At 56.0% G+C, this 25052-nt stretch overlaps 11 protein-coding genes across 11 annotated transcripts; 7 read left to right on the top strand and 4 right to left on the bottom strand.

Moving 5' to 3' along the window:
• Positions 1–1842: 1842 nt before the first annotated feature.
• CH63R_13125 (Exo-1,3-beta-D-glucanase) lies at positions 1843–6234 on the top strand (the record flags this gene model as incomplete). The annotated part of the gene is made up of 9 exons (XM_018308099.1): positions 1843–1945; positions 2011–2924; positions 3017–3130; positions 3184–3343; positions 3417–3485; positions 3568–4211; positions 4279–4845; positions 4931–5352; positions 5433–6234. 9 exons carry the CDS (start codon positions 1843–1845, stop codon positions 6232–6234), a joined length of 3795 nt encoding a protein of 1264 aa, XP_018152516.1.
• Positions 6235–6261: 27 nt separating this feature from the next.
• CH63R_13124 (Exo-1,3-beta-D-glucanase) lies at positions 6262–6711 on the top strand (the record flags this gene model as incomplete). Its single annotated transcript, XM_018308098.1, has 1 exon — positions 6262–6711. The coding sequence occupies one exon, from the start codon at positions 6262–6264 to the stop codon at positions 6709–6711; it is 450 nt and encodes a 149-aa protein (XP_018152515.1).
• Positions 6712–7534: 823 nt separating this feature from the next.
• Positions 7535–8176, top strand: CH63R_13123 (HET domain-containing protein; the record flags this gene model as incomplete). The annotated part of the gene is made up of 1 exon (XM_018308097.1): positions 7535–8176. One exon carries the CDS (start codon positions 7535–7537, stop codon positions 8174–8176), a length of 642 nt encoding a protein of 213 aa, XP_018152514.1.
• Positions 8177–8930: 754 nt separating this feature from the next.
• Positions 8931–9128, top strand: CH63R_13122 (uncharacterized protein; the record flags this gene model as incomplete). Its single annotated transcript, XM_018308096.1, has 1 exon — positions 8931–9128. The coding sequence occupies one exon, from the start codon at positions 8931–8933 to the stop codon at positions 9126–9128; it is 198 nt and encodes a 65-aa protein (XP_018152513.1).
• A 347-nt stretch (positions 9129–9475) lies between these two features.
• Positions 9476–9792, bottom strand: CH63R_13121 (uncharacterized protein; the record flags this gene model as incomplete). Its single annotated transcript, XM_018308095.1, has 2 exons — positions 9476–9618; positions 9714–9792. The coding sequence occupies 2 exons, from the start codon at positions 9790–9792 to the stop codon at positions 9476–9478; spliced, it is 222 nt and encodes a 73-aa protein (XP_018152512.1).
• A 1457-nt stretch (positions 9793–11249) lies between these two features.
• Positions 11250–13599, bottom strand: CH63R_13120 (C6 zinc finger domain containing protein; the record flags this gene model as incomplete). Its single annotated transcript, XM_018308094.1, has 3 exons — positions 11250–12248; positions 12307–12745; positions 12812–13599. 3 exons carry the CDS (start codon positions 13597–13599, stop codon positions 11250–11252), a joined length of 2226 nt encoding a protein of 741 aa, XP_018152511.1.
• Positions 13600–15149: 1550 nt separating this feature from the next.
• CH63R_13119 (uncharacterized protein) lies at positions 15150–15751 on the top strand (the record flags this gene model as incomplete). Its single annotated transcript, XM_018308093.1, has 2 exons — positions 15150–15243; positions 15639–15751. 2 exons carry the CDS (start codon positions 15150–15152, stop codon positions 15749–15751), a joined length of 207 nt encoding a protein of 68 aa, XP_018152510.1.
• Positions 15752–17527: 1776 nt separating this feature from the next.
• On the top strand, positions 17528–17892 carry CH63R_13118 (uncharacterized protein; the record flags this gene model as incomplete). Its single annotated transcript, XM_018308092.1, has 2 exons — positions 17528–17624; positions 17666–17892. 2 exons carry the CDS (start codon positions 17528–17530, stop codon positions 17890–17892), a joined length of 324 nt encoding a protein of 107 aa, XP_018152509.1.
• Positions 17893–19053: 1161 nt separating this feature from the next.
• On the bottom strand, positions 19054–20328 carry CH63R_13117 (ribonuclease T2 family protein; the record flags this gene model as incomplete). Its single annotated transcript, XM_018308091.1, has 3 exons — positions 19054–19513; positions 19686–19820; positions 20000–20328. 3 exons carry the CDS (start codon positions 20326–20328, stop codon positions 19054–19056), a joined length of 924 nt encoding a protein of 307 aa, XP_018152508.1.
• A 1677-nt stretch (positions 20329–22005) lies between these two features.
• On the top strand, positions 22006–23629 carry CH63R_13116 (uncharacterized protein; the record flags this gene model as incomplete). The annotated part of the gene is made up of 3 exons (XM_018308090.1): positions 22006–22527; positions 22584–22940; positions 23003–23629. 3 exons carry the CDS (start codon positions 22006–22008, stop codon positions 23627–23629), a joined length of 1506 nt encoding a protein of 501 aa, XP_018152507.1.
• A 360-nt stretch (positions 23630–23989) lies between these two features.
• On the bottom strand, positions 23990–25041 carry CH63R_13115 (Tat pathway signal sequence; the record flags this gene model as incomplete). Its single annotated transcript, XM_018308089.1, has 3 exons — positions 23990–24332; positions 24360–24904; positions 24982–25041. The coding sequence occupies 3 exons, from the start codon at positions 25039–25041 to the stop codon at positions 23990–23992; spliced, it is 948 nt and encodes a 315-aa protein (XP_018152506.1).
• Positions 25042–25052: the final 11 nt, after the last annotated feature.

Below are 25052 nucleotides of genomic sequence, written 5' to 3'. Positions count from 1 at the left end.
ATCAACCATCTTCTCCCTGTTGCGTTTTCAATATGCCCCTGAAACTTTCGATATACTTAGTAGATAGCACTCTTAGGCTTAGTACGGCTCTGTACTTATTTTCTCAGGCATAGATATGACAACTGCAACGAGTCGACGGTAACGGTAGTTAGAGCCCTGGCCTCTCCTCAGTCCCCTCTACCCTTCCTTCCAATTCTCACCTTTCCTTCTTTAGACACTCTAGAGCCCGCCCATCCAACTTGCAAAGTGGTTACGTTTCTCGGTTGCGGAGATGAATTGCAACTGAATCTTCTCTAGGCTAGTCTTCCTGACCAAGTTAGTCATGTGCTCACTTGTAGGACAGTTGCGCATAATTACACACTTTCTCCTCTTTTCTCGCGAATTTTTCCTTTCATCATTGATGTTTCTTCCTTATTGAACTGTGAATTGAATAATTGCCCGTCTATCTTGGGAACAACTTTAATCCTCATGAATCTTACTGGCACTTTCACTTCTAGGGGGTCCAAACGAGCAGCAGGGTCTAAAATCAATCGCTTGACGGGCCGTCGCTCCGAGCCGCACAGCCGAAAGGGAAGCAAAATCCCGTAATTATTCGTCGTTCGTTGGCCCCCCAAACAAAAACCTACAATACTTCCATGTCAAGCACCCGGTATTACAGAACTATTTCGAGGCCACTCACTCTAGCCTATTTAGTAAGGAGGTGAGGTTGACGTTAACGGTGTCCGTGCCGGAAATGAGCTCGTGCGCACCCGGGCCCCACGCGCTGTGAGCTCGGGTGCCTGGAGCAGGGCTGAAGGTGGGGCCCACGAAGGGCTGTACGAGGAGGTATGGAGAGTGTTGAGAAGCCCGATAGTGGTCCGCTGATGGGCAGGGAAGGCGGATTGATGTTGACGGGGACGAGTGGGTATCTTGCACTTTGGCGGCGGATGTCATGCCCAAACTGGCATCCCATTCACGATGCGAGATGATAGCTGCCTTGTGAATAGCCTGATTGTTGTTGGGTGGTTGCGTTGCTTCTAGATGAGGAAGTGTCTCCTCGCGACCCCCAAAAGTCCCCTACTTCAGGTATGTACCATGTAAGCACGCCTGTGGGGGCCTTTAGTGTAGATTGGACGCGATGCCTGCCGGCCTTCTCTGCCTGTCAACTCTGGGATCTAGATGCGCATGCTGCATGCATGGACAGGGGGCGGCTTCTGACAGAATCAGGAACCAAGGAGCTACCCGTGCCGTGCCCGTCCCACTTCTGGTCTGTCGCGTCTGGCCTAATCCAGCCGCACCACCTAATAAGGTGGTTAACGGTGTTGGGTGGGGCGGGCACGAGTACGGAGTAGAGGGAGGGGGCCGCTCCCAGGGATCTGAACTTATCTCATTTTCCATCTCTAGTGAAATTGGAAAATGGTACGATACAGTCAGCATTAAACAATGAAAGAATAAAACCCTACATCGTGGCCTTCTTTGTGGAGACTTCTCACGGGCCGAAGCAACTAGCACGCAGGAGTGCCCGCGCTTAGCATATCATAAGTTCCTTACGAGGATACCCACGCGGCCGCACGCGGTATGCATGAATGCAGGAACCTACCCTGGCTATCACTTACACCCATTGACTGCAATATGCATCTACAGAGTAGATAGGAGTAACTGAGCGGTAAGCTTACAGCTGTCTATCTCGAGGCCTTTTATCCCGTGGACGCTGGACGCTTAATTCTCCCGTCTCGTCTCCTTCAGTTTGTTTTCTCCAGCGCTTTGGCATCAACTCACTCTTTTCGGCTGACTTTGGCGACCGCCGCCGTCCTCTCCTTTACACACACACTCTCTCAGAAAAAAAATGGTCATCTGATCACCATGTTCGTCAAGTCTTCCTGTTTATGGCTGCTGGTAGCAGCTCTGGGCGCAAGCTCTTCGCCACTGTCTGGCCCTACCTCCCAGCCTGTGGCGGTCGGCACAAGTACACCCTCCCTCCTCCCGCATCTGGTAGTAGCTTTGATGGTGAACTGACTTGATTCGTTCCAGGTCCTGCCAGCATCTCAACCTTCATAGATGACTTTGTCAACCAATGGAAGTCCAGCCATCCAGACCTCGATAGCGCCGAGCTTCAGAGGGTCCTGGTATCAGCCGAACAAGCCAAAGTCTCCCTCTTGAGCACGACTTCTGGGGAACTGGAGGAACGCTCACCTCTGAAACGGGACTTGCATCCCACATCGCCAGCGCCGCCCGTGCCACCCTTCGTGCCGCGGCACAGGCGTCAGCTCCAGACGGCGGGCAACTCGACAAGTGAGATATGGGGTGCCAACTCGACCGTCCTGGAAGCCAGGTCGCTTGTCCGCAAGGCCCAGCAGGAGGCCAGCGCCCGAAACAAGGAGCGCTTCGCCAATCCACGCACAAACGCGTACTGGGCCAAGCATGGGTCCGGCGCAGCCGGCTTGCGCGCCCGCGCAGATGATGTCGCTGCCTTTGCCATCAACGAGACCATCGCCGTTGCTGCCGCCATTGTTGCCGAGGCAGATTATGCCCATAATGTCCCCGTGGAGTACCCGCCTCTTCCCGACGACATCAGGCAGCTCAAAGAGCAGATGTTTGGTCCGGCCGGGGCTGACGCCGGGGCTAGCGCTGCTGCGGGCAGCCTCGGCAAGAGGGCTCTGTCGACCTTCTGGATGGAGGACATCAGCCACACGGGCAAGGTCCCCTTCGGCGGTTCCGCCAACGACGGGTACAAGGTGTTCCGCAACGTCAAGGACTACGGCGCCAAGGGCGACGGTAAGACGGACGACACCGAGGCCATCAACAGAGCCATGAGCGATCAGAACCGCTGTGGCAACAACTGCGGCGCCTCCACGGTCAAGCCGGCCATCGTCTACTTTCCCTCGGGCACCTACCTCGTCAGCACGCCCATCATTGCCTACTACAACACTCAGATGATTGGAAACGTGAGTTCGAGAGCCTTGTTGCCCCCGATGAAATGAAACCCTCGGTTTGGATTGGACCGGCATGCTAACCACAACCCGAACTCGGAACGCAGGCCAATGTCCGGCCTATTATCAAGGCGGCCAAGTCTTTTACCGGCCTCAGCGTCATCTCTGTGGATGAGTACACGGGCGGCAATGGAGGCGCGGAGCAGTGGTACATCAACCAGGTGAGTCTCCATTCTAGTCATCTTGGCTGGCAGCTTCTGATGGCAAAGGACAGAACAACTTTCTTCGTCAGCTCCGCAATTTCATAGTGGACGTCCAAGACGCAGACATGGACGACGTTGCCGGTCTCCACTGGCAAGTGGCCCAGGCTACTAGCATCCAGAATGTCGACTTCTACCAGTCCCCGTCTACCGACAAGCACCATATGGGTATCTGTAAGTTCTCCCGGCTTTTGAAAGAAAGAAAAAAAAAAGGGCTAGCTTCCCGCCTTGACTTACACTAGCATAGTCGCAGAAAACGGGAGTGGTGGTTTCATGGGCGATATGACCTTCTTTAATGGCGAGATTGGCATTCGATGTAAGTGGCTACTGGGACGACCAATTACTGGGACCAAACGCTCTAACCCTATATTCACACTACTGACACCCGGTCACAACAGGTGGAAACCAGCAGTTCACGTCGATCAACATGGTCTTCGTCGGCTGCCGCACCGGAATCGACATGCTCTGGGACTGGGGCTGGACCTGGAAGGGTCTTCTGATGAGCACTACCGAAAACGGAATCCGCATGTCCGGGGACTACAGGGGCGGCTCCATCATCGTCATGGACTCGTTCTTGCTGGGCATGAGTAAGGGTATCTCAGTTTCCACGCCCGTCGGGAACACCCCCTCCGAGAAGTTTACTATTACGTTGGACAACGTCGAGGTCTTCGGCGTCGGTAAGGCCGTGGATCACGAAACGGATGGCGCCCAGCTCGAGGGCGGCAGCCGCGTCATCCGATCCTGGGTCGTCGGCAAGGTTTACGACGAGAAGAACCCCAGTGGCACATACCAGAGCGGGCCGCTGTCGGCTCTGCACCCAACGGAAGGCTCGCTCATGAAGGGCGGCGCATACTATAGGCGCCAAAAGCCCCAGTATGAGAACCTTGTCGCCAGCGACTTCATCAATGCCGGCACCCTCGCAAAAGGTGACGGCGTTACGGACGACACTTTTGCTTTATCAATCAATCTCGCGTTAGCAGCTGTCACACGTCGTCCGCTGTACATCCCCTTCGGGTCGTACCTTGTGAAATCCACTCTGCAAGTAAGGCTTTCCTGACTCCCCAACTCCATTCGTTTATATGGTGCTAACTAGCCCCGTTACTCGTCAGATTCCGGTCGGGTCCGTGATCGTAGGCGAGTGTTGGGCCCAAATCGTCGCCAACGGAGAGTCTTACAGCGACGCTGATTCCCCATACACTATGTTGCGGGTCGGGGACTGGGGCGAAAAGGGGAGCGTCGAGATCCAGGATCTCGTCTTCACCACAAAGGGCCCTACACCAGGCGCAGTTCTGATGGAGTGGAACATGGCCGAAGACCTGCAGGGCTCTGCTGCCATGTGGGACTCGCACTTCCGCATCGGCGGAGCGATGGGCACCGGTCTGACTGCTGCCGACTGCCCCAAGCTCACTGGTACTATCAATCCGAAATGCGTTGCCGGGTCCATGTTGCTCCATATGACTGGGGGTTCGTCGGGCTATCTGGAGAATGTGTGGGCGTGGGTGGCGGACCACGACTTTGACAGCGGCCCGGCACAGACCCAGATCGATATCTACGTCGCTCGTGGCATCTTGATCGAAAGCAAGGGCGGCCCTGTCTGGCTCTACGGAACCGCGTCGGAGCATTGCGTCTTTTATCAGTATCTCCTCTTGGGAGCACAGGACGTGTTTATGGGCAACGTAAGTGCCGGCGTTTGGACCAAGTCTTCCAAGCCCTTCCTTCTATCATTAGAGACTCGTAGGCCTAACAAGGATGTCGAACCAGATTCAAACAGAAAGCCCGTACTACCTGCCAAAGCCCAAGGCGCCTGCCCCGTTCACGGACCAGGTCGGGCTCTTCAACGGGGATCCCGACTTCAGCGACTGCCCAGAGTCGGAGCCGCACTGCGCAGCTGCCTGGGCATTGATGATTTCAGGGTCAACCAACGTTCATATCTTTGGCGCGGGGTTGTATAACTGGTTCGATGACTACACGCAGGACTGCATCGACACGCAAACCTGCCAGAAGCATCTCGTCCACGTGGAAGAGAGCGGACAGATCTGGTTCTATAACCTCTATACCATTGGGTCAGCCAACATGATTGACGCAGAGGGGTCCGATCCCATTCCGGCCAAGGACAACATCAACACCAACGAACATCCGTTCACCTCCGTCATTAACGCATGGCTGCTGTCTTCTTCCGGATCGTGAGTCTCACAGCGGCGCCACACTGTCCATTTGTGTCCCACCATGAAGACGGACATCCCAAGTGCTAACTTGTAAACAGCGGAAATGTCGACAACGACCTGGCAGACCAGGTTATCCTGGGCACAATGCTCCCACCTTGCCCATCCAAATACACCACGCTGGAGGATGTCGAAAAGTCCAAGTCGAGCATCCCGCAACACTGTGTCGACAAGTACCTCCTTCAGACGCAGCTCAACACCCTCGGCACTGCCCTTTCTGACTATAACAGCATCTTGAGGGACGGGTACGACGACAAGTTCAAGGCCTATCAAAGGTCAGTCTTGCAACAAGTCCCAGACCAGATCAACAAGTTCATGGAGGGGGCCCAGGCCTCGGGCAACTGGACCTGTACCGAGACTCGGACCGTCATCTGCTGCAGAGGTTGCCAGAATCATGCGGCGTGCACGAACCCCATGTGCGACTTTTCCACCGACTGCAAGCCCGGCACCACCAAGAAGACAACTACCGTCAACTGCCCTGCGTCCATATCAAACAACCTACGCGAGCAGCTGCCGGTCCCCGTCGAGACGACCTACACGCTCAAGAACGAGCAGGGCTTCTGGGAGGGCCTGATGGCCGCGTACGGCATCCCGCAGGACTGGGTCAACATTGGGGAGCGGCTTGCGTACTTTGGAAAGGGCTGCGAAGGCGTCGCAGGCGACAGGACGTCGCCGGACACCTCGACCGAGTGCTTCAAGAAGTCATCCGTCTACTGGCACAACTTCCCGACGATGAAGCCGGGCGCGGCCATGGACGACCCCAAGGACAGCGTCAGCAAGTCTTACGACACGTTCAAGAACATCTACGACCGCGCCACCGTGTCCCTCGGGTTCGCCCAGTGAAACCTGTACGAGGCCAGCTCCACCGACATGCTGGCCACCGCGGCCCTGCCGGCCATGCTCCTGACCGACGCCGTCGACAACATGCGCCAGATCGCCAAGGCGGGCGAGGAGATCATTGAGCGCGAGCGCAAGCAGAACATCCTCTTCTGGCTCAACATGGTCCTCATGATGATCCCCGCGGCCGGACAGGTGGCCAGCAGCCTGGGCCGCGTCGCCATCGCCGTCGCCCTCCGCGTCGTGGGCGAGGCCGCCACCGCCGCCCTGACGCTGTACGAGCTCGTCGACGATCCAAAGAACGCCCTGATGACCATGTTGGGCTTCTTCCTCGGCGGCGGCGTCTCGCGCCAGCCCTTCCGCGAAGCCGCCGCCATCCGCCGCGGCATGCCCAAGTCGCAGTTCGAAAAGCTGCCGCCCAGGATCAGGACGGACCTGGGGCGCATCCAAACCGTTAGGAACGTGTGCCGCGCGCGTTCGTAGTGGAGATGACGACGACTGCCTCCTGGGTGGTATGGTATCTCTTGACATAAAACTCCATCTGTTCTCATTTTGTCTCCTTTCTCTTTTCGTGTACAACAGCCGATGCCGGCTTTAACAAGGTCTCGCCGTTTAGATGATGATTCCGCCTCCAGCACTGCCGGTGTCCGCCATCCGACCTATTGTTAGAACAATCTAATCTTGAATGGCATTTATTTCCGGCCTTCTGGTGTTCGGCCTATTATAATCATAAATAGATAGGAATAGCGTCTAGAATCAGGATTTCCACTACGAAAAGTCATCAGCAGGTCCAAGGCCGTCGCGAGACAGTCATGTTGCAAAAGTCAACAAGCCGACAGGTACCTTTTCAGAGGGGGTCTTCCAGATTAGGCTAGCTTCAGACACCGGCTTGTGTGGGGTATGTACTCTTTGTACTCTTGGTACTTCTTGTGGCTGTCGCGTCTGTGGTGGCTATTGATAACTACTCGGTGGGTGGACCTTAACTGATTCACCACCAAAGATCTGTTAGATCCTTCCTCGTAGTCCTTGATGGTACCGATGTATCTTTTGAGGATGTCTTTCGGTTTCAACGAAAGAAGCATACTAAGCTTAACATAGAGCAACGTGATTGTGTATGGATTAAATATTGTGCATGATAAGTGATCGACCAGTCTGCCTTACCCCGCATTCTCAGCCTCAGTCGAGAGCTGAGATAGCCTGATATTCTGCTCTGATAATGTTGATGCCATTCACGCTAACAAGGCATCCGACGATCGAGATTTCTTTGCCAGAACAGAAACTTGGATGCCCCTGGCAATACTCTACAATGCGGCTGTTACAACGCGACAACGCCAATAACTACACCCTCACGGCCGACCTGCGCGCTGACGATGCTCCTCCATACGCAATCCTTTCCCACACCTGGGGCGCTGATGAGGTCGTCCACGAAGATGTCGAAAAGAACTTGAATGACTGGCAACGGAAATCTGGCTACGATAAGATCAGATTCTGCGCCGATCAGGCCAAGAGACATGGCCTGCAGCATTTCTGGGTAGACACCTGTTGTATTGACAAATCCGATGCTGTCGAATTTCAGACTGCAATCAATAGCATGTTCAAGTGGTACCGTGGCGCGAAACGATGCTATGTTTACTTGTCCGACGTTTCCTGTCCTTCTATTTCTGATCCGCCGCCAGGCATCACGACGTGTGAGGCTGCGTTGCGAGGCAGTCGCTGGTTCACACGAGGCTGGACACTTCAAGAGCTCATCGCCCCTCAACTCGTCGAGTTCTACTCCAAGGAAGGGGCCTTCTTGGGCGACAAGAGGTCGCTGGAGGCGATCATACGCGACGTGACGGGGATTCCAGCTAGGGCTTTGCGTAACACACCATTGTCTAGCTTTACGATCTCGGAACGAGAGGCGTGGGCACGCAACCGGGAAACAAAGCATGAGGAAGATATGGTGTAATCGTTACTTGGATTGTTCGATGTTCATATGCCACCAGAGACGACATGTTTGCGGCCCCCGAGACATCATTTTCGCTAGTGAACAGAGAGTTTCTCGGTAAAGCCAAAACGGCTGCTGCGCTGGCCATTATATACTGGCGAGTCTCGCGATCTCACACAGCTCATCAACATGACACCTGACGTCGATTGCTCGGGATATCTCCGCTGGCTGTCGTTCTGTTGACCAGCACGCTGGCCGCAGTCCCTAGATCGGAGGCCCAGAACACAACCTGCACCGGCGTCCGCTTCTTAAACTTTCGGTTAGAGGATACGGCGGACTGGCGAAAAGGGGGAAAGACCGAGGACCTGAGCCAGATGTCCCTGAGCTACTGGAACAACACAAGCAGCAACAAATCTGACCCGTACTTCTTTGACTACCACACGGCGCCGAGGGAGAACGTCGCGTAGTTCCTGCACGTGAGCACCCACCTGCAACGACCGATCGTGGGCCAGGAAAACGCCATTGAGGCCTGCGAGCGAGGCTGGAACTGCACCGTCGAGATCGACTTCGTGGGTCTCGCGTACAAATGGACCGAAGTCGGACGAGGGACGAGGAGGAACTTTCGTCCTGAATTAAAGCTCGGAGACCATGGCGCCTCCGTTTTCCATGGACGAACTTGCTCCGACCGACAACTACACGCACATCGCGCAAACGCTTCTCGGGGAATACGCGTTTCCCCAGACGGCCCGGATGAAGAAAAGGGGGGATCCCCTTGATGGAGCCGTCATATCCTAAGCACCTCGGGGCCTTTCGGACGGAACCGATCATCGGCATCGGCTACTCCGAGCTGGCCGACGCCTTCACGCCAGTGTATCTCAACAGCAGCGAGCCCGTCCACAACCATCAAGCCTTCACCCCGGTCCTCGTCGCACGTGAGCACTACGAGGCCTACTACACCGCGGAGATCGTCTAAAAGGACGGGATGCAGCTGCCCACCATCAAAAGCCGCGAGTTCCTGGGGCCCCGTCATGGACACCTGGTACGGCGTCATCTACGCCAACACTCAAAAATACAACATGACCAGTGGTCGAAAGACAAAACAGTGAAATCGTGGACTTGGCATCAACATGTGATCAGGTCCATGACTGAAAGAGTGTATGTATTTCTGCAAATACGCATCTGCCGGTAACTCCAAAGTAGTAAATAGGGACAGAACGAACCCCAGAGGAGCCCTCGAAATCACAACAACAAACCAAAGCAAACCATCGTATTCCGGAGTCCAACCCCACGACTACTCCTTCCGGCCTCCGCAACCCCCCCTTAAGTGCAGTGGATGATGTAGCAGTTCGCCCCCCACAGCATGCACGCCTGGACCGGCGCGCCTATCGGGCAGCCCGTCTCGATGCACGTCTGATAGTTGTCCGAGTTCTTGCAATCGCGCTGCGAGATGGCGTTCTCTTTTCCTCCAGACAAGCACATCGCGGCCAAGTTAGCTCGTCCGAACCGGGTACAATGGAGAAGGGGGAGAGGAGGGGAACCGAGACAACGCGTGACGTACCGGCAATGGGCTCCGCCGGGGCGGCGACGGCGCCGGCTGCGATCACAACAAGAGCTGTTACGATGGCGGTGAAACGCATTTTGACTGCAGGATCTTTCTGGTCTTGGTTTATGGGTAGTTCTCTGGACGCTGGTTTGAGGGGGGGGTTGTTGGTTTGTGTTTATGTGTTTGTGTGTTTGTGTGTGTTATGATGAGAGTGATCAGATCGGTTGATGAGAAGGCAAGTGAGAGGCCACCGAACCGAGGAAAATGACTGCTTCTTATACAACCCTCGGCGCTCACGCTCATCGACACGTCCAGCCATCGTTCGGAATAGCAATCCTCGCATCTCGATCCTGATGGCCTCCGTTACGTCACATCATACTGGGCGAAGGATAGAACAGCGACACATCCCCCGCCTCTCTCTCTCTCAGCCCCAGAGCCTTTGCCCGAGGCAAACTCGATAGACACTTTCCTGCATCGCGAGTCTCTCCAGCTGTCTCCAACGAGGCATCGGTACACGTAATTGCTCTTTTCGGAATACGAAAGAGCGGAATTCGGGATGTCTTGGTTTTTTCGGGAGGATCTGAATCAAGCACTTTTGTTCACCAACAGGCGTTGAGAAGTAAGACAGTAAGTACATCAACGTCCAAGTTCCTATTCGGGGCAAAGATCTCTATCGTTGCCTTGGCAGAATGCGTACGTCCCGCCAAGTTGAACGCCCTTGACGTAGGTCGCTGCCCAGTGATTTTCTCACATCAGCCGTAGGAATTTAGAGCCGTAGTCAAAAAAGCGAAGCAAGGTTGATTAACAATTACCAAATGAGGAACCTCGAGCTCCCTAGGTAGACTTTTGGCCCTTTCCTCAAGAGACATACGATTGTAGTTGATCATGGCTTCTGAAGGGTCGTACGCAAAGGAAAGGGTGGCTGGCTGTCATGTTTGCCGTACAAGTTGTAAAGGGGAGAGATGTCAATTCAAGTTTCTTCATTCTTCTAGTCTCGGTGGGAAGACATGCGTCTGCGAATTGCGTGCAAACACGTTATTCAACCTTTGTTCGTGCATCGTGACGGAGTCCGAGTCGACAAACTTATCGCTGCCTCTGCACACTAACCTCGGCCGTAGCCAGAATACCCACTTCCACGCCAGCCATGCTCATATACCCTCAAATCCTCCTCTTGATGTTGCTTATAATCGACCAAAACAAGACGCCCAAAAACACCCAGTCCCATGCCCCAATCGACAGGTGTAAGCTCCTGCGCGACCCTAACCTGTACAAAAAGTCCGCATTTCGCGACGTTGATCCAATCCCAAGTCCCTTTTTTTTTCTCTGTCGCAGCGATCCACCAAACCTTTGGTGGGCCGCGGTGTCTAACCGCGCGCGCAACATCGCAGGAATCGTCGAACTGTTGTCGTAAATAAAAGAAAATGGGCCGAAGAGAAGAAAAGTCAGGGTGCTCCTGACTTGTAACAAAAAGGTAAATAGAACGTGGCAGTGAGCCAACTAAATGCTCCAAATAATTTTATAAATCGAACAACGCCAAACCATCAAATGCGCTCAACGAAGCGTGTTAAAATCCATCTCCGTGGCTATGCCGGATAGACCCGGGATGTCGGAGTTTGCCCGTTGCAGAGCATGGAAATCGCCCACGGTGCGTGGTATCGGCTGTTGCTGGATGGCGAAACTGCTGCTAGTGCGCTGCGGCTGCTGCCGGGGTATGGAGTTCATCAGGTTATTCCCACCCGGACCCATGGGATGTGATGTCGGAATCGAGCCCGATCCCAGGCCTTGCTGCCCTTGGATCGACGGTGAATTGATGTTGCCTTGCTGTATGTTGTGAGGGTGATGCTGACTCATGCCGGGCTGCATCTGCTGCTGCGGCGTCATGCATTGGTTCTGCATCAAGTGATGCGACTGCTGCTGGCGTTGATGCTGAGTGTTGATGGTGCTTGATCCATTCATCGCCGATCCGTTTTGGCCCATCGGGCTCATTACCATATCGGGCATCGGAGTGCACCCATAGTCGTTCATTCCGTTGTGGGGATACTCCATTGGTGGAGACATAATGGCGGGTGAACTAGCAAAAGGCGAGTTGATATCCGCAGCAGTCACCGGAGGGACGGACGGTGCACCCGTGGACGAGGCAGCGACGGTGTTGGTCTCGCTGCTGCTGCTGGTGACGTCCGACATGTTGTACTTCTTTTCGTAGTCGGCGGAAGGAAACTTGCGCTCGTACTCGGTGTCCATCTGCATCTGCATCTGAGGAGGCGGCTGAGCCATGCCCGCATTGCCAAAACCATCGAAAATATCGATGTTGCCCAGGTTCGAGTTTTCGGGAGCGTTCTGCAGCATGGGATTGGTCAGGCGAGGCATGATCTCGGCAACCTTGCTCAGGAGCAGGGGCAAGAAGCGGTGGTCGCCGTGACGGAGGACGGCGACAATGTTGAGCGTCTGGTTGAGCTGCTCGCGAGGACCGACAGTGAAGGGGTCGCGGGCTGCGGGTTGCACGGCGAGGAAATCGGTCATGTTGCAGCTAATCTCGAACAGCTTTTCAATCTGCAGGACTTTGGTCAGCCAGGTGCAGGCAAAAACGGCCTGTGGCAGAACAACTTACCAAACCGGATCCCATCAACTCCATGCCTTGTCCAGGGAAGTGAGATGCCAAGGTCATCAAGAGCTCGCGGGACAGATCAACGGGGTAGTTGAAGTTCATGCTCTCCTCGTTCTGCGAGTTCATGTTGCCGTGTGTCAACTGCCAGACGGTGCTCTTGAGCCACTGCTGGTTCGTGCGCAGGTCTGACAGCTGGCCATCTTGGCAGAGATATGTAGGCAGGACCTCGTTCAACTGTTTCTGGAGGGTCGCAACGTAGAGGTTGCTCCGGGTCTTGTTCCAGACGGTGGTGAAGGCGTCGTCAAAGGGGCGGAATAGGTTGACGAGCATGATGAAGCTGTTGAGCTGATGGCTGAGGGGGTCGCTCGGGTCGTCGGCGGAGTTGGGGGGGTTGATGGAGGCCTGCAGTGTCAAAGGTCGCTGGCGCTGAATGGCGTGGGCCCTGCACGATTTTCCATTTAGCACACGAAGCACGGGAACGGGGTTGAGAGGGGGGAGCTCTTGTTACCTTTCCATGATGTAGAACAGCCAGTAAAGGCGCCTCCTGCGAGACGATTCGGCGTTGTCCCATTGTGGACCGTGATATGTCTCTTCCTTGATCATGCCGTTGAGGTGCATCATGGTTGCAGCCTCCCGGAGATGAAACCAAGCCTTGTCGTGGAGTTCGAGGCCGTGGTAGCATCCGTAGACGAAGAAGTTGGTGGCGAGGGTGTTGAAAGTCATACTTTCCAGGTAATCGTATCCTTTGCGCACCTGCAAAGTCTCGTCCAAGAGCAGCTGACTCGCGACGATGGTGGCGCCGGGCATTACATCGAGGTTGTAGGGGTCGCCCGGGGGCATCGACATGCCGGGCTGGAGCATCATGAAAGCGCATAGCGAGGTCATGAGGCAGTAGGTATCGCGGTTCTGCTCCATGTAGGGGAGTTGGAGGTCGATCTGGCGGCGGTCGAGGATGGGCATCTTCTCGTAGAGGTTTGCGAAGTAGAACTCGAGGCATTCCTTGACAAGATCGGCCGAGAGCAGGCCGGGGGTCGGGGCGAGGGCCGCGGGGCCAGGAGGGTTCGGGATTCCGTTCATGCGGTTCTGGACCCTGGCGGACAGGCTGGTCTGTCGCTGCGTTTCCCTCAGTTCGCTAATGACTTTTGCGCGTGAGCCCTTGGGGCCCTTCTTCTGTGGGATCGCATTGTAGGTGCAGGAGAGCTGAGCCGTGTGGCAGTTGCGGCACGGGTTGACGCCGTCGCACTTGACCTTGCGACGATGGCAGGCGTCACAGGCCCGCTTGACGGCCTGTGTCATGTTGGCGACGTGTGGTGAAGACGTCGTGGCGGTTTGTGGGGGGGAAGGGTGGGAAGGGTTCGTGTCGTCGATGGTCACTCCCGAGACGGTGGGTGAGAAGATGCTATTCCGAGCGAGAGCGGCGGCGGAGCGACGTGGGCGTTGGCATCGACAAAGGACGAAAGGCCGAACAGGCGGTTTGAGTTTTGCGGGGAATCAAGATTGATAAGGGAGGTGGTAGAGGTTCTTGGAGGGTATTCGTGGAGAGCGACGCGAGGGATGGAGAGGGTATTCGGCCCTTTCGGACTTTCTGTATGCAGTCGCTGGGAAGGAAACGCGGGGGAGGATGGTGCCAAAATCCGGGGCAGCGACGCCCGTTGCGACCTTTTCGGTTCGTCCGTGCAGAAGGGCGATCGCTTAGGAAAAGTCTGCCCAATTATCGGATGCTGGACGACGATGTTGTCGAGTCACCTCGAAAGCCCAAAAAAGTCCCAGGTGGTGAATTTTCGACGAGGGGACCGGATGGGTTTCTCGGTGAGGGTCGGTGGAGGTGGAGGAGTTGCGAGTAGGAGGACGTGTGAGAGAGTGAGTTGTGTGTATGTGGGCGGAAGAGAGGGAAAGTGGAAGAGGTGGACTGGGACGGAGGGAAATGGGAAGGAAAAAAGATGGACAGGATGGGAACAACAGGACAGACAGGGCAGCAGGGGCAGGGGTCATGGATGAGTATGAGTAAAGTGGAGCGGCAGAGTGTGAGAGAGACAGAGAGGGACATCCAAAGGACACTGTCCTTTGTAGCGAGATAGGTACCTAGTAGGTAGGTAGGTAGGTCTGTACCTGTAGGCTAAGCGACAACGCAGCAGCACAGCAAGTCGTGGGATTGGAAGGAGGAAGGCTCCTTCACTGGTTGTTTGGAAGCCTTGGCCATTCCCCGCTAGGCTGCTTATAGATAGGGCGCTAGTGTATATCGGGCATAGTGTGTGGCTCCAGGCGCACAGACGGCAAAAGAGGAGGAAGGAGAGGCAAGACAAGGCAATGAAAATCAGAATATACTGTGCGGGCACACGGTGACCAAGGCGGTGATAAACCACAAGAAACCAGGCAGGTCGAGGAGCACCTTCTCCTGTGCTAGGGCTGGAATGATTCCCTACAGTGACATGCCATCGCAGTCTTACTGTGGGAGTGTGCGGTGTGCCTCGTCTCCCCGATTTGGTTCCATCTTTCTTACTCTCACCTCACCTCACCTCACCTCACGCTCAACATTCGAGGCATCTATCCATCCACCCACAACCATCCATCCCACCTCCACTTTTTCGAGATTTTCTTTCTTCAAATTTGCTCCGTCAATGCAAGCAGCAGCCGATGGGATGGGATGGGTCCTGCAATCCGTGACAATACTAGAACTGGCTGCTTGGCCAGTTCACTATGCTATACCTGTATAGTAGAGTCTAGTGTCTGTCTACCTTGGGTACGGATGCTGAGTAGTTGCCCTGTATTGTTGCAAACTTGCGCCGCCTCCAGTGGGTTACTCCAGTGGGTTGGTTGGCCGGCTTAACGCCTTCGGGGGCTGGGCAATGGCAAGCAGCATCAAGATCAAGGCCGCCAGGAGCCCAGGACACGCAAACACGGAAGACGCCGCCTGCAACGTCGCACCGCCATTGTACCTTTGTATGGATGTACCTCACTCAGTCCGCAGCTCGGAACTCAGAGCACTCGCCCTCCTCCCTGACAAACACGCTGCTGACCTTGCAACATACTCGGACTCCTGCAAAGTCCGCTGCTGGAAGCCGAGGCGGCTTTTTGTTTTGTTTTTTGTTTTGTTTTTGTGCTCTTTCGCGCGGTACCCGACTGAGTGAGGATCTGTACGTTCCACACGCAATCGCCCAAGTCGATCCCACAGGTTGGGTTTCCCATTCGCCTCACTTTGGCAACTTTGCTCCGTTTCTCCTTTGTACGCATGTCCAGTCTTTCTCCGGCGACAGCCTATACTGATATACCATGTATACACTATGACACGACATTGACGGCTGACTGGGCTTGGGGGGGATTGGCCATCTCGGCAGGCCACCTCGGCTGGCTGTCTCGTGACGACGCCGACACCGCCGCCGCCGCCGCCCCCCTCATGTCCTCGCCCACTGTCCTATCGACTGGTCATCGCGGCAACACGAGCGCCTGACGAATGCCCCGGTGCGCCACGCCGTGTCTTTGTTTTATTGGGGCCATTGGCGGACGCTGTGCCGGGCCATTCATTGTCTGCTCTGCTCTGCTCTGCTCTGCTCTCTGAGCCTCGGCGTCGGCATTTGTGTCTCAACTCTGCCACGATCCATCTGCTTGCGTCGAGCCCCCCCCCCCGCCGTGATGTTGCTAACAATCCCCGTGTTCCACTCAAATCTCCTGTGCAGCGTCGTTGCTTCCTCTTGATCCTTGGCGCTCGTCTTGCTGAGACCGTGATGCTCGAAAAATAGAGCCATACGAAACGGCTGTGCCAGGGACATCCCTTGCTGTGCGTACCCCCGACAGCCACAAACACGGCGCACTGATGGGGTGGGGCCCATGGGGATCAACTGCTCCTCCTCCTCCTCTTCTTCCTACGCGCTATGTACTCCTCCTCTGTACCGTCAAGCTGAGAGCAGTCGGTCAGTGATGATGGATCCTCCTTCTGGGTCCTGGGAGGGAATCGACAACGCTCCTCAAAAGCCCCTCTCGACGCTGGCCGTCTCGTCTCCCGATGGGGCTCGGATCAACTGCGCCCATTATTCTCGAGGCCGCTAATTTCCAGTAGTTCAGCAAAAGCATGAACTCTGTTGGTCTCGACAACATGGTGATCGTCCGACAATTGAGATGATTGGAGGGGGCACCGTCTCCGAGCGGCAACGTGCGCTGCGTCTGTTCCCATAACAAACACGCTGTAGGTAATTTACGACTCCAGTCAGTCACTCGACGGCAATGGCAACAGAAGAAGCCGTAACACAGGATGGGGCTTTTCCCACGCAACCAACAGCCAACCGACAATCAACAACCAAACATTCGATGGGAGGCAGTTTCCATCTACTATGTAGTTCGAACCATACAAGACAGTGGCTGTTGCCAAGTCCAAACGACAACTTTTCCCCCTTCCTATGATGAAGATGCGGCAGGCCTGGCGATCTTGAATCTGGCGAGCAATCTCACTTTGCGTCCCCCCGCCCCCCCGAGAGACTTCCAAAGACTTTCGCTCGCCCACCATCACCAATCACCCCTGAGCCTGTCATCCCCAGATCGCCCTAAGCAGCAACGACAACACAGCAGGAGAGGCTTCCAAAAAGGCTTCCACAAAGCTTCCACTCGCTTCAGTCGACCTATCATTTCGCGGCCCGCGGGTGACTGCACACACCAGGCCGGCTCACCACCCCCTCCCTCCTTCGCCGCTGCTGCTCGCAGCTAGCAGACTGGACTGTCCGGGCGATCAGTGTGGTCTGACGGACCAGGGCGCTGGTCGTGCACGCTCGAACCCTGCTGCCAGCCTGCTCAGCCGTCGGTCGACCTGTCACAGCTTACCGGGCAAGGCAGGCTAGGTCAGGCCAGGTTCACGTCAGCAAACCGCTGCAGAACCGACATATCTCCCAGACTTCGATACGATGTCTCGACAGAGTCGCCAGTCGGCACTGATGTCGTGTGCCCACATCAAACGTTCAGCAAATTCCGTTCAACGGTGTAGCGGCATCTGCCTCCTCGGCAGTCTCCCGCTTGTAGGCCCGTGGCGGAGGCCGGCGAGGCGGCGGTACGAGGCGATAAACTTAGCTGCCGCCGCCGCCTCAGCAGCCATGGACGCAAACGTGCAGCAACTAACTCGACAGCGCTGCACTGCCTCTGGGTGCCACGACTGCCAACGCCCTGCCCAAGCCCACGAGAACTGCTGTCGTACCGGCCCACCCGTGGCCGATGAATGAGATGGAAGGGGGCACTTGTCATCATGTCAGCAGCCGGATCAAGCGCATACGAATCCTCTTATGTCCGCCACTGCAGCATCGGGTCATGCAGCGCAGCCGTTCTCGTTGGCATGTTACATTGTGATTTGTACTGTCCGTCCCCTTTGGATAAACATCGGCAGGGCTGAAGAAGAATCTGTTCACGCCCCTTGCTTGTCCTAGCCCTCGTGGCACCGGAGCCGATGAAGCCCGCAGCAGTGATCCTTCTTCTCTGTCGAAATGGAGTCTTCAAAGTAGGATATCACCGACACCACAGAGCTCCCGCGTTCGACGGGCGATCCGAGCAACCGAGGAGGACCTTGCTCCGATCGTTGTCGATGACAGCGCCAAGGGAAACGGTCAGCAGTAGCAAGTAGCAGCAGCAGCAGCAACAACAACAACACCACTACCACCACCACCCCCGCTTCCATCACCAAATACCGAACGACGAACCAGCGCTCGAGCAAAGCGCCCACCAACCCTCGAGGGAAAAGCAAGGCAATGCCAGTCATGCAAGTTCTGCGTGCTGTGTCTCAACTCTCAGCCCACCACTTGCTTTCCACCTCCACAAGGCCTAGGCCGCTTTGGATCTAGCACCAGCGGTCGGTCCGATAAGGCATGCACCCGTTTTCTTCAGCGCATCGCCAGTCTTGTCTACCTTACCTTACTTGTACGTACAGGCCCTCCAAGGATCCGTACCTCCTCCTGCCTCGGCTTTGTGTTCTGAACAGGACACAGCTGCATGCAAGGCTGACACGGGAGGCACAGGTGTTTTTGACACCACCGGCCGAAGGGGGAACAAATCCATCGTGCCTGGGGCTAAGTAGGTGCCGTCGATGAGGCGACGGGACGTGCGGCTGGGCATCCATCGCGCTCGGTGCTGTGTCCATCTGTGGAAAAATGCCACCTGTGACGTCGTCCATGAACTGTCATTGAGTTTGCGGTCGCAGCAGCCACAACAGTGCACGTCACCACCAAACGGTACGGTTAGACTTTCACCTCATCTCTCAACAACGGTTTCAAACGACATGGCTGTGTCCTGTACATCGTACTGTGCAGCCTCGTCGGCAATCACCACAAGTCCAACAGGGCTGAAACACCAGGGGTCGATTGCCGATCAGTTGCCGCCGCCGTCAGCAGCGAGCGCATACTGCGTTGTGGTCTTGTTGTTGGTCGCGAAACGTGCACAGCGGCAACACCGAGACATCCGTCCTGATCTGTTACGCGGCAGGTTGTGTGACAGCTACAGTTGCCGGTGAGCCGCTGGGCAAACATAGCAACTCTGGGTAGTATTGGATAGATGGAATCATGTATACGATTAGATGAGCCAACCCAAACAAACGCCCTTCCCATTCCCTGCCCCAAGAACGCCATTCATTTCGAAAAGAAGCCGCACCCCCCTTCCCCCGTAATTTACCATTGCTCCGAATCCTACCATACATAATACATACACAGGACAAAAGACGCAATATCCGCAGCATCCTCCCCCCCCCATCCTACACAACACACGCCACCCCCGGCCCTCCGAGGCTCACAGCTCCTCCGAGCCGGGGCAGTTGCCCTTGCACTTCTTGGGCGGATACCTGACCTCGGGAGCGCAGTTGTTCGCGTCCCCATGGTCGCCGAGGCCGCCGGCCGGGACGAACTGGCCCGTCTGCAGGCTGCCCTGGAGGAAGTAGCTGTACCACGCCTCGTGAAGCACGTCGCGGCCGCGGCCCTGGCAGCGCAGCACGACGCGGCCGCCGCTCAGCTCCTCGAGCGTCCTGCGGACGTCGGCGAGCGGGTAGCGCCTCGAGTGCGAGGGCGCGATGCCCGCGCGCTCGAGGGCCGTGAAGGTGTCGAGCTGGCGGAAGAGGGAGAAGGCGCGGGTGAAGTAGTCGACGACCTCGACGCCCGGCGCGTAGGCGTCGGCGTAGCAGGACGCCGAGAGCGTGTTTATGCAGCTTGCGTGCTTGTTGTACTCGTGGGCCCACAGATGGTTGTTGGTGCCGCTGGCCAAAGTGTTAGTGTGGGGAGTTGGGCTTTTTTTTTTTTTTTTTTCAGGCGGCCGGACGTCCGCGGCTTGCCGGCCGGGAGATGCGAAGGTGTAATAGGAAAAGGGGAGGAATAAACGGAAATGAGGGAGGGGGCTGAGGGGGAAAAGAGGGATGGCCGGCGACTCACTATGCAGCGACCCAATACCTCTCCATGGAGGCCAGGAGGTCACCCTGGCCGTAGTGCTGGAGGATGTCGGTGATGTTGTTGAAGTGCGGCGTCATGCCGCAGTACGCCTTGTAGCTCCCATCGCAGAGGTCGGGCCTGCGGCGGACGTGTCAGCGATGTCTTCCATCTCGGCGAAGAATCCGATGCTCTCCCGCAAAACCAGTACCGCACTCCTCCCGATAGATAGCGCTACCCTGCCCCTCGGGGGAAACCAGGGGGGGAGGAAAAGCGTCTAACAAGAAGAGGGATATAAAAAAAAGAAGAAAAAAACTCACCACAACCCGTGGACGGTCCAGTCCTCTTCGGCGCCGCCTGCGTGCACGGTATCGTCCCAGAACTGCGTGAGGAGCAGGCGGCCGGAGGGGGCGACGAAGCAGCAGGCGTCGTTGACGGGGCCCGTAGCGTTGTGGCAGCTCAGCGGGCCGTCGATCGGGCACGAGGGAGCGCCAGAGAGGGGCTCGTAGGGGGTGACTGCGATGCCGTTGGCGTTGGCGTTGGCGTCGGCGGCGGTGATGTCGTGGGAGGAGGGGGAGGTGAAGGGCGTCTGGGATGTCGGTAGGATGGTCGTGATACGGGCCAGGAGAGCGCGGAGGGAGGGCGCCATCGTGGGCGGCTTCGGTGCGAGATGCTGTGGGTGCGTTCCGTTATGGCCTGAAGGTAGAGATGAAAATAGGAGGCTGGCGACGGTGTCAGAGTGCGGATAGGGATGTTGATGGGCTTGTTCGTCGAGGTCGTCGGCGGATGTTGTGAGTGGACGAGGGAAGCTTGGGTGTTGGAGGCGGAGCTATCTATGTCTGGAGGGGGATTCTGCCGTGTCGTGTGGGGGCTGCAGTGCGGACCCTTCCGGGGGCCGGCACGGGGGCTCGGAAGGTTCACCGCCTTGACGGGAGAAGGTTTGATTGGATAGTGGCTCCAGGGGCTGTCTTTTAGCATCGCGGGGGGTTGTGCTGTGGGTCGGTGACATGCTGCCATTTTGGCACGACACCGTCAGCGTGGAACAAGTCATGGGTATTGGGCTACCCTGTATCATGTCCGATGGGTTCTGGCTTTTCTGCATCTTTTTGGCTTGGGAGTTGTAGGAAATAGAGAGAGATAGAGAGATGAATGTGCTGGAGAGACACCTAGTTGGGTACGTAAAGCTGCTGGGTGAAAGTACTGTGCTCAGGACCCATTGACCTGCGACTTCGCGTTTCGATGTCAGCCAGACCTACAAGACCATGGCAACTAACCAAACCAGCATTCTTTTCAGGCTGTAATGTAGACTATTCATTGCGGGCCCTGTCACCGTTCATCGAAGCCCGACTCGGCAATTCTCTTGCGCGGGCTTGCTGCTAACGGGTGCCCAGAGTTTTGTTTCTACAAGAGAGAATACTATGTAACTCGCACTTCCGCAACTCATCTACTGTCTACGTGGAGTACAAGCAACTAAATGTCTCGAGCTGGAGGTAGACACAGTGCTCTATAGCAGCAATGGATTGAAAAGATGGAAGTCGACTACAACCAAGTACAGCTATCCACCCATGTCTGGTAGGGTAGGCCAGAACAGGCCCTGCCTAGGAGCGCATCTGGCTCAGACACACACACCCCGGTTAAGGTCAAGCTTTTTGCAATCGCAGTGCATGAGGCAACCAAGAGTTTCTATGCCAAGGCCATGCTCTCTCTTCCTGGAAAGCCCACAGCATAGCCATCAATATCACTGCACAACAAAGGATTGTTGCAATAAACGCGACCTCCCTCCCCCTTTCCTTGTTCGCCACGCATGCAAGAGCAGCAATTCTTTTCACGCTCCTTGACACCTTTATCCTTCCTCCCCAATAGGCCTCTGAGACAGAATCTACTGTCTATCCTGCAGCACTCACTCAAGCATCTCACCAAAGCAAGTCCACTCCCTGTCTCGTCCGTTCATCCAACACAACTTGCTCCTTTTATGTTCTCCCTATGTCTGACTCACTTGGACGGCCATGCTCAGCAGATTGCCCAAACCCTTCTTTATCTCTACCTTGCTCCCCCCTTTCCAGTCATTGTCGTCTCCTAATCTTTGGTGCATCTTAGGTCCCAGCTGGATATTCGCTCATGGCTGAAGTGACGAGATTTAAGCTATGCTCAAAGAATCTCAAGCCAGATTTGGATTGCCAGTTTTAAACTCAGCCGCCTGCGTTTGCAACTTGCTGCGTGATCTCCCGGCTTCAAACTGCTATATAAAACTTTCTTCACCTCCCTCTCAGAAGGGGCCCAGAGGATTATCGTCTCAGAAAATTTTGACTTCTGCATTTATTACATCATGTCATCGGACTCGCCCCGATTCGCCGACGTCCGTCTACTCGACGAGCCCTCCAGCACCATGTCCCCGGAAGAAAACGACGACATCGAAGCCCAGATGAGCCATCTCAGCCTGGGCCCCGACAAGCAGCACCTGGACGAGATCCTGAGCAGCCCGCTCCTCACGGTCCCTGTCGTGCAATCCACGCCGCCGCCCCAGTTCGGCCTCTTCGGCGCCAACAGGTCCGGAGATGCTCCGCCGCGGGCCTCCCGTCTCTTCTACAACGTCACATGCCCGTCCAGCGTCTTCATCTGCGGAAGCCAGGGCTCCGGGAAGAGCAACACGCTCGCGTGCCTCCTGGAGAACTGCCTCATCCCGAGCCGGCTGGGCAAGCTGCCGACGCCCCTCACGGGCATCGTCTTCCACTACGACAGCTTCGTGTCCGACTCTGGCGGGCTTCCGTGCGAGGCCGCGTTCCTCGCGTCGAGCAAGGAGGTGTCGGTCAGGGTCCTCTGCGCCCCGACGAACATCCGCACCGTTCAGGTACCACCGCCATCCTTGGAAGATGCAGGTACAAACCATTGCTGACCCATGCACAGGGCATCTACGGCCGCATCCCTGGCGTCAAGGTCGAGCCTCTCATGCTCAGCGACCGGGACCTCAACACTCGCCGCATGCTTGATCTCATGGCGGTCGGGGAAGGGGGCATGCCGCTTTACCTGCACGTGGTGACCCGGATTCTCCGAGACATGCGCATCGACCAGCAGTCCACTGGATCCGGGTTCAGTTATACCACCTTCAAGAAGCACCTTGACGTGGCGGACCTGACCCCGGCGCAACGAGGCCCACTGAGCCAGCGCCTCGACACCTTGGAAAGCTTCATGGCCAAGGGTACAGTCGTCAAGGGCAAGGGGAACGCCGCGGTTGGAAAACCCACCGTTGACTGGCAAGCAAAGGTATGGTCACTTCCTGCTTTCGAACCAGCTCAGGCACGGCTAGCTGACCGACTGTCTCGTAGTCTAGTCAGCTGACGATCGTTGACCTGTCGTGCCCTTGCGTCACGGCGGAGATGGCGTGCTCGCTCTTCAACATCTGCCTCTCTCTCTTCCTCGAGCAGGAATCGGCCATCGGACGCGTCGTCGCGGTCGACGAAGCCCACAAGTACATGAAGGAGTCCAGCGAGAGCCAGGCGCTCACGGCCGCACTCCTCGAGACCATCCGCCTCCAGCGCCACCTCGGCGTGCGCGTCATCATCTCGACCCAGGAGCCCACCGTCTCGACGAAGCTCCTTGATCTTTGCTCCATGACGGTGGTCCACCGCTTCACGTCCCCAGACTGGCTCCGCACGCTCCGCAGCCACCTGGCGGGGGTCTCCTCGATGTCCGTCACGGTGTCCGGGCGGGAGGAGACGGAAGACGTGAGGTCCGTCACGGTTGAGGGAAAGGACCCCGTTCTCGAGCTGTTCGCCATGATTGTCGGCCTGCATACCGGAGAGGCTCTCGTCTTCGCCCCGAGCGCGGTCATCGGTCTTGGAGAGGGACGGACGGGCAGGCCGGTTGCGGTTCAGCGGCTGGCTCATCGGTCGTTGCGGGTCCAGGTCCGGTCGAGACTGACTAAAGATGGCGGTCAGACGATCATGGCGTAGAAAAAGGAAAGGTGTGTATCTAGTCGGAGCCGGTACGAGCCTGGATCCGAACTTTAGAGTTGTGAGCGTTAGGTCTTCTTGGAGCATACCCTGAGCAGGCTGTGTGTGCAGTTAGACATCATAGAATCACGTTTGTCTTGGTTGCCATTTCAGAGTCTCTACTTGGCCGGCTTTTGAGTGTCATTGGTTTCGTCAAAGGCAATACTTTCTTCTGTTTTATCAAGCCAAGTCCCGACTCCTCTTGCCAACGATCTCAACTCGGGCTGATTTACACATCGAAGACTAGATTGCCGGTACAAGGTTACAATGTATTTCAATACTCCAAACTCATGTAGCAGCATCCAACTTTGTATGCTATACTCATTCATGGTGGCCCAAGTCCTCGCCTATCAACAAGATAGAAGGCTCAGGCTCGACTTCTGGAAAGTTTTCCGGCCTCGGCAGGTTTTTGAACTTCATGATTTGCTCCGTGATGCCGTTCTCGTGCTGCCACTTCAAGATGGGATCGTGAGCGACGCACTGCCTCTTGATGTTAAAGTCCGGATAAGGGTTCTGTTGCGTCTTCATCCAGTTGTGCGAGATCAAGTCAAGAGACGGGTTGCAAGTGAGCGCCTGCAACAAGATGTCTATGCAATGCTCCAAGTGTGCCTGGTGCCTCTTCGGAGCCATGGAGCTGAGATTCAGATCAGTAAAGGGCTGTCCCCTGAGGGGTGTCGGAGAGGTAACTCACACGTTCTTGTACGAGTCGCCATAGTAGTAGTCCCAATAGGCATACTTGCGCACCGCGTTGAGACAATGTAGCTGGTGCTGCATGTCGATCTCGACGAGATACTTGTCGGGGCCGACCCCCCATTCTTCCGGTATGAACACGGAGATCTTGGGGTCCTTGCCCATCTTTCTGAGAGCATCGCCACTGACGCCAAAGTACTCGATCTTGGCCATGTCGTCCCAAGCCTTGTCAACCTCCTCGCTTGGCGGCCCGCGCCATATGCGTGGTGGCTTGTAGTCGTTGAAAAGCGTTCCTTTTACTTCGATAGTTTCCAGCTTAATGGGCACATCATCTAGGATAGGGCCTGCGGCGATGATCAGTATCAGTGCAAGCGTAGCGGGAGTTGAGCGGAACGAGTTCGTACTGTACGGCGAAACCCGCTTCATCAAGCGAACAGGGTCATTCAGCCATGTCGATGATATGAACAGGATCGCACATGACGCGGCGAAGAAGACGAAATTAAGGGCCGTGATGAGTTTTGACCGGAAGCTCCATTGGTCCCTGAACTGGAGACGTGAACTAGCCAATCTTTTCTTCGAGGCATGTCAGCATATCCTGGTGTTCTCTGGTAAGCTTTTCGTACCTTAGTTGGCAGGTCTTCTGAATAGTCTTGATCCGGTAAGCTTTGGTAAAGGTCCTTCATTTCGTTTGGAA

This window comes from Colletotrichum higginsianum, chromosome 9 (genome assembly GCF_001672515.1).
Source record: "Colletotrichum higginsianum IMI 349063 chromosome 9, whole genome shotgun sequence".
NCBI classification, from domain to species: domain Eukaryota; kingdom Fungi; phylum Ascomycota; class Sordariomycetes; order Glomerellales; family Glomerellaceae; genus Colletotrichum; species Colletotrichum higginsianum.
Note: the sequence above shows the minus strand (reverse complement) of the source record. Positions and strands in the feature narration are given on the sequence as shown.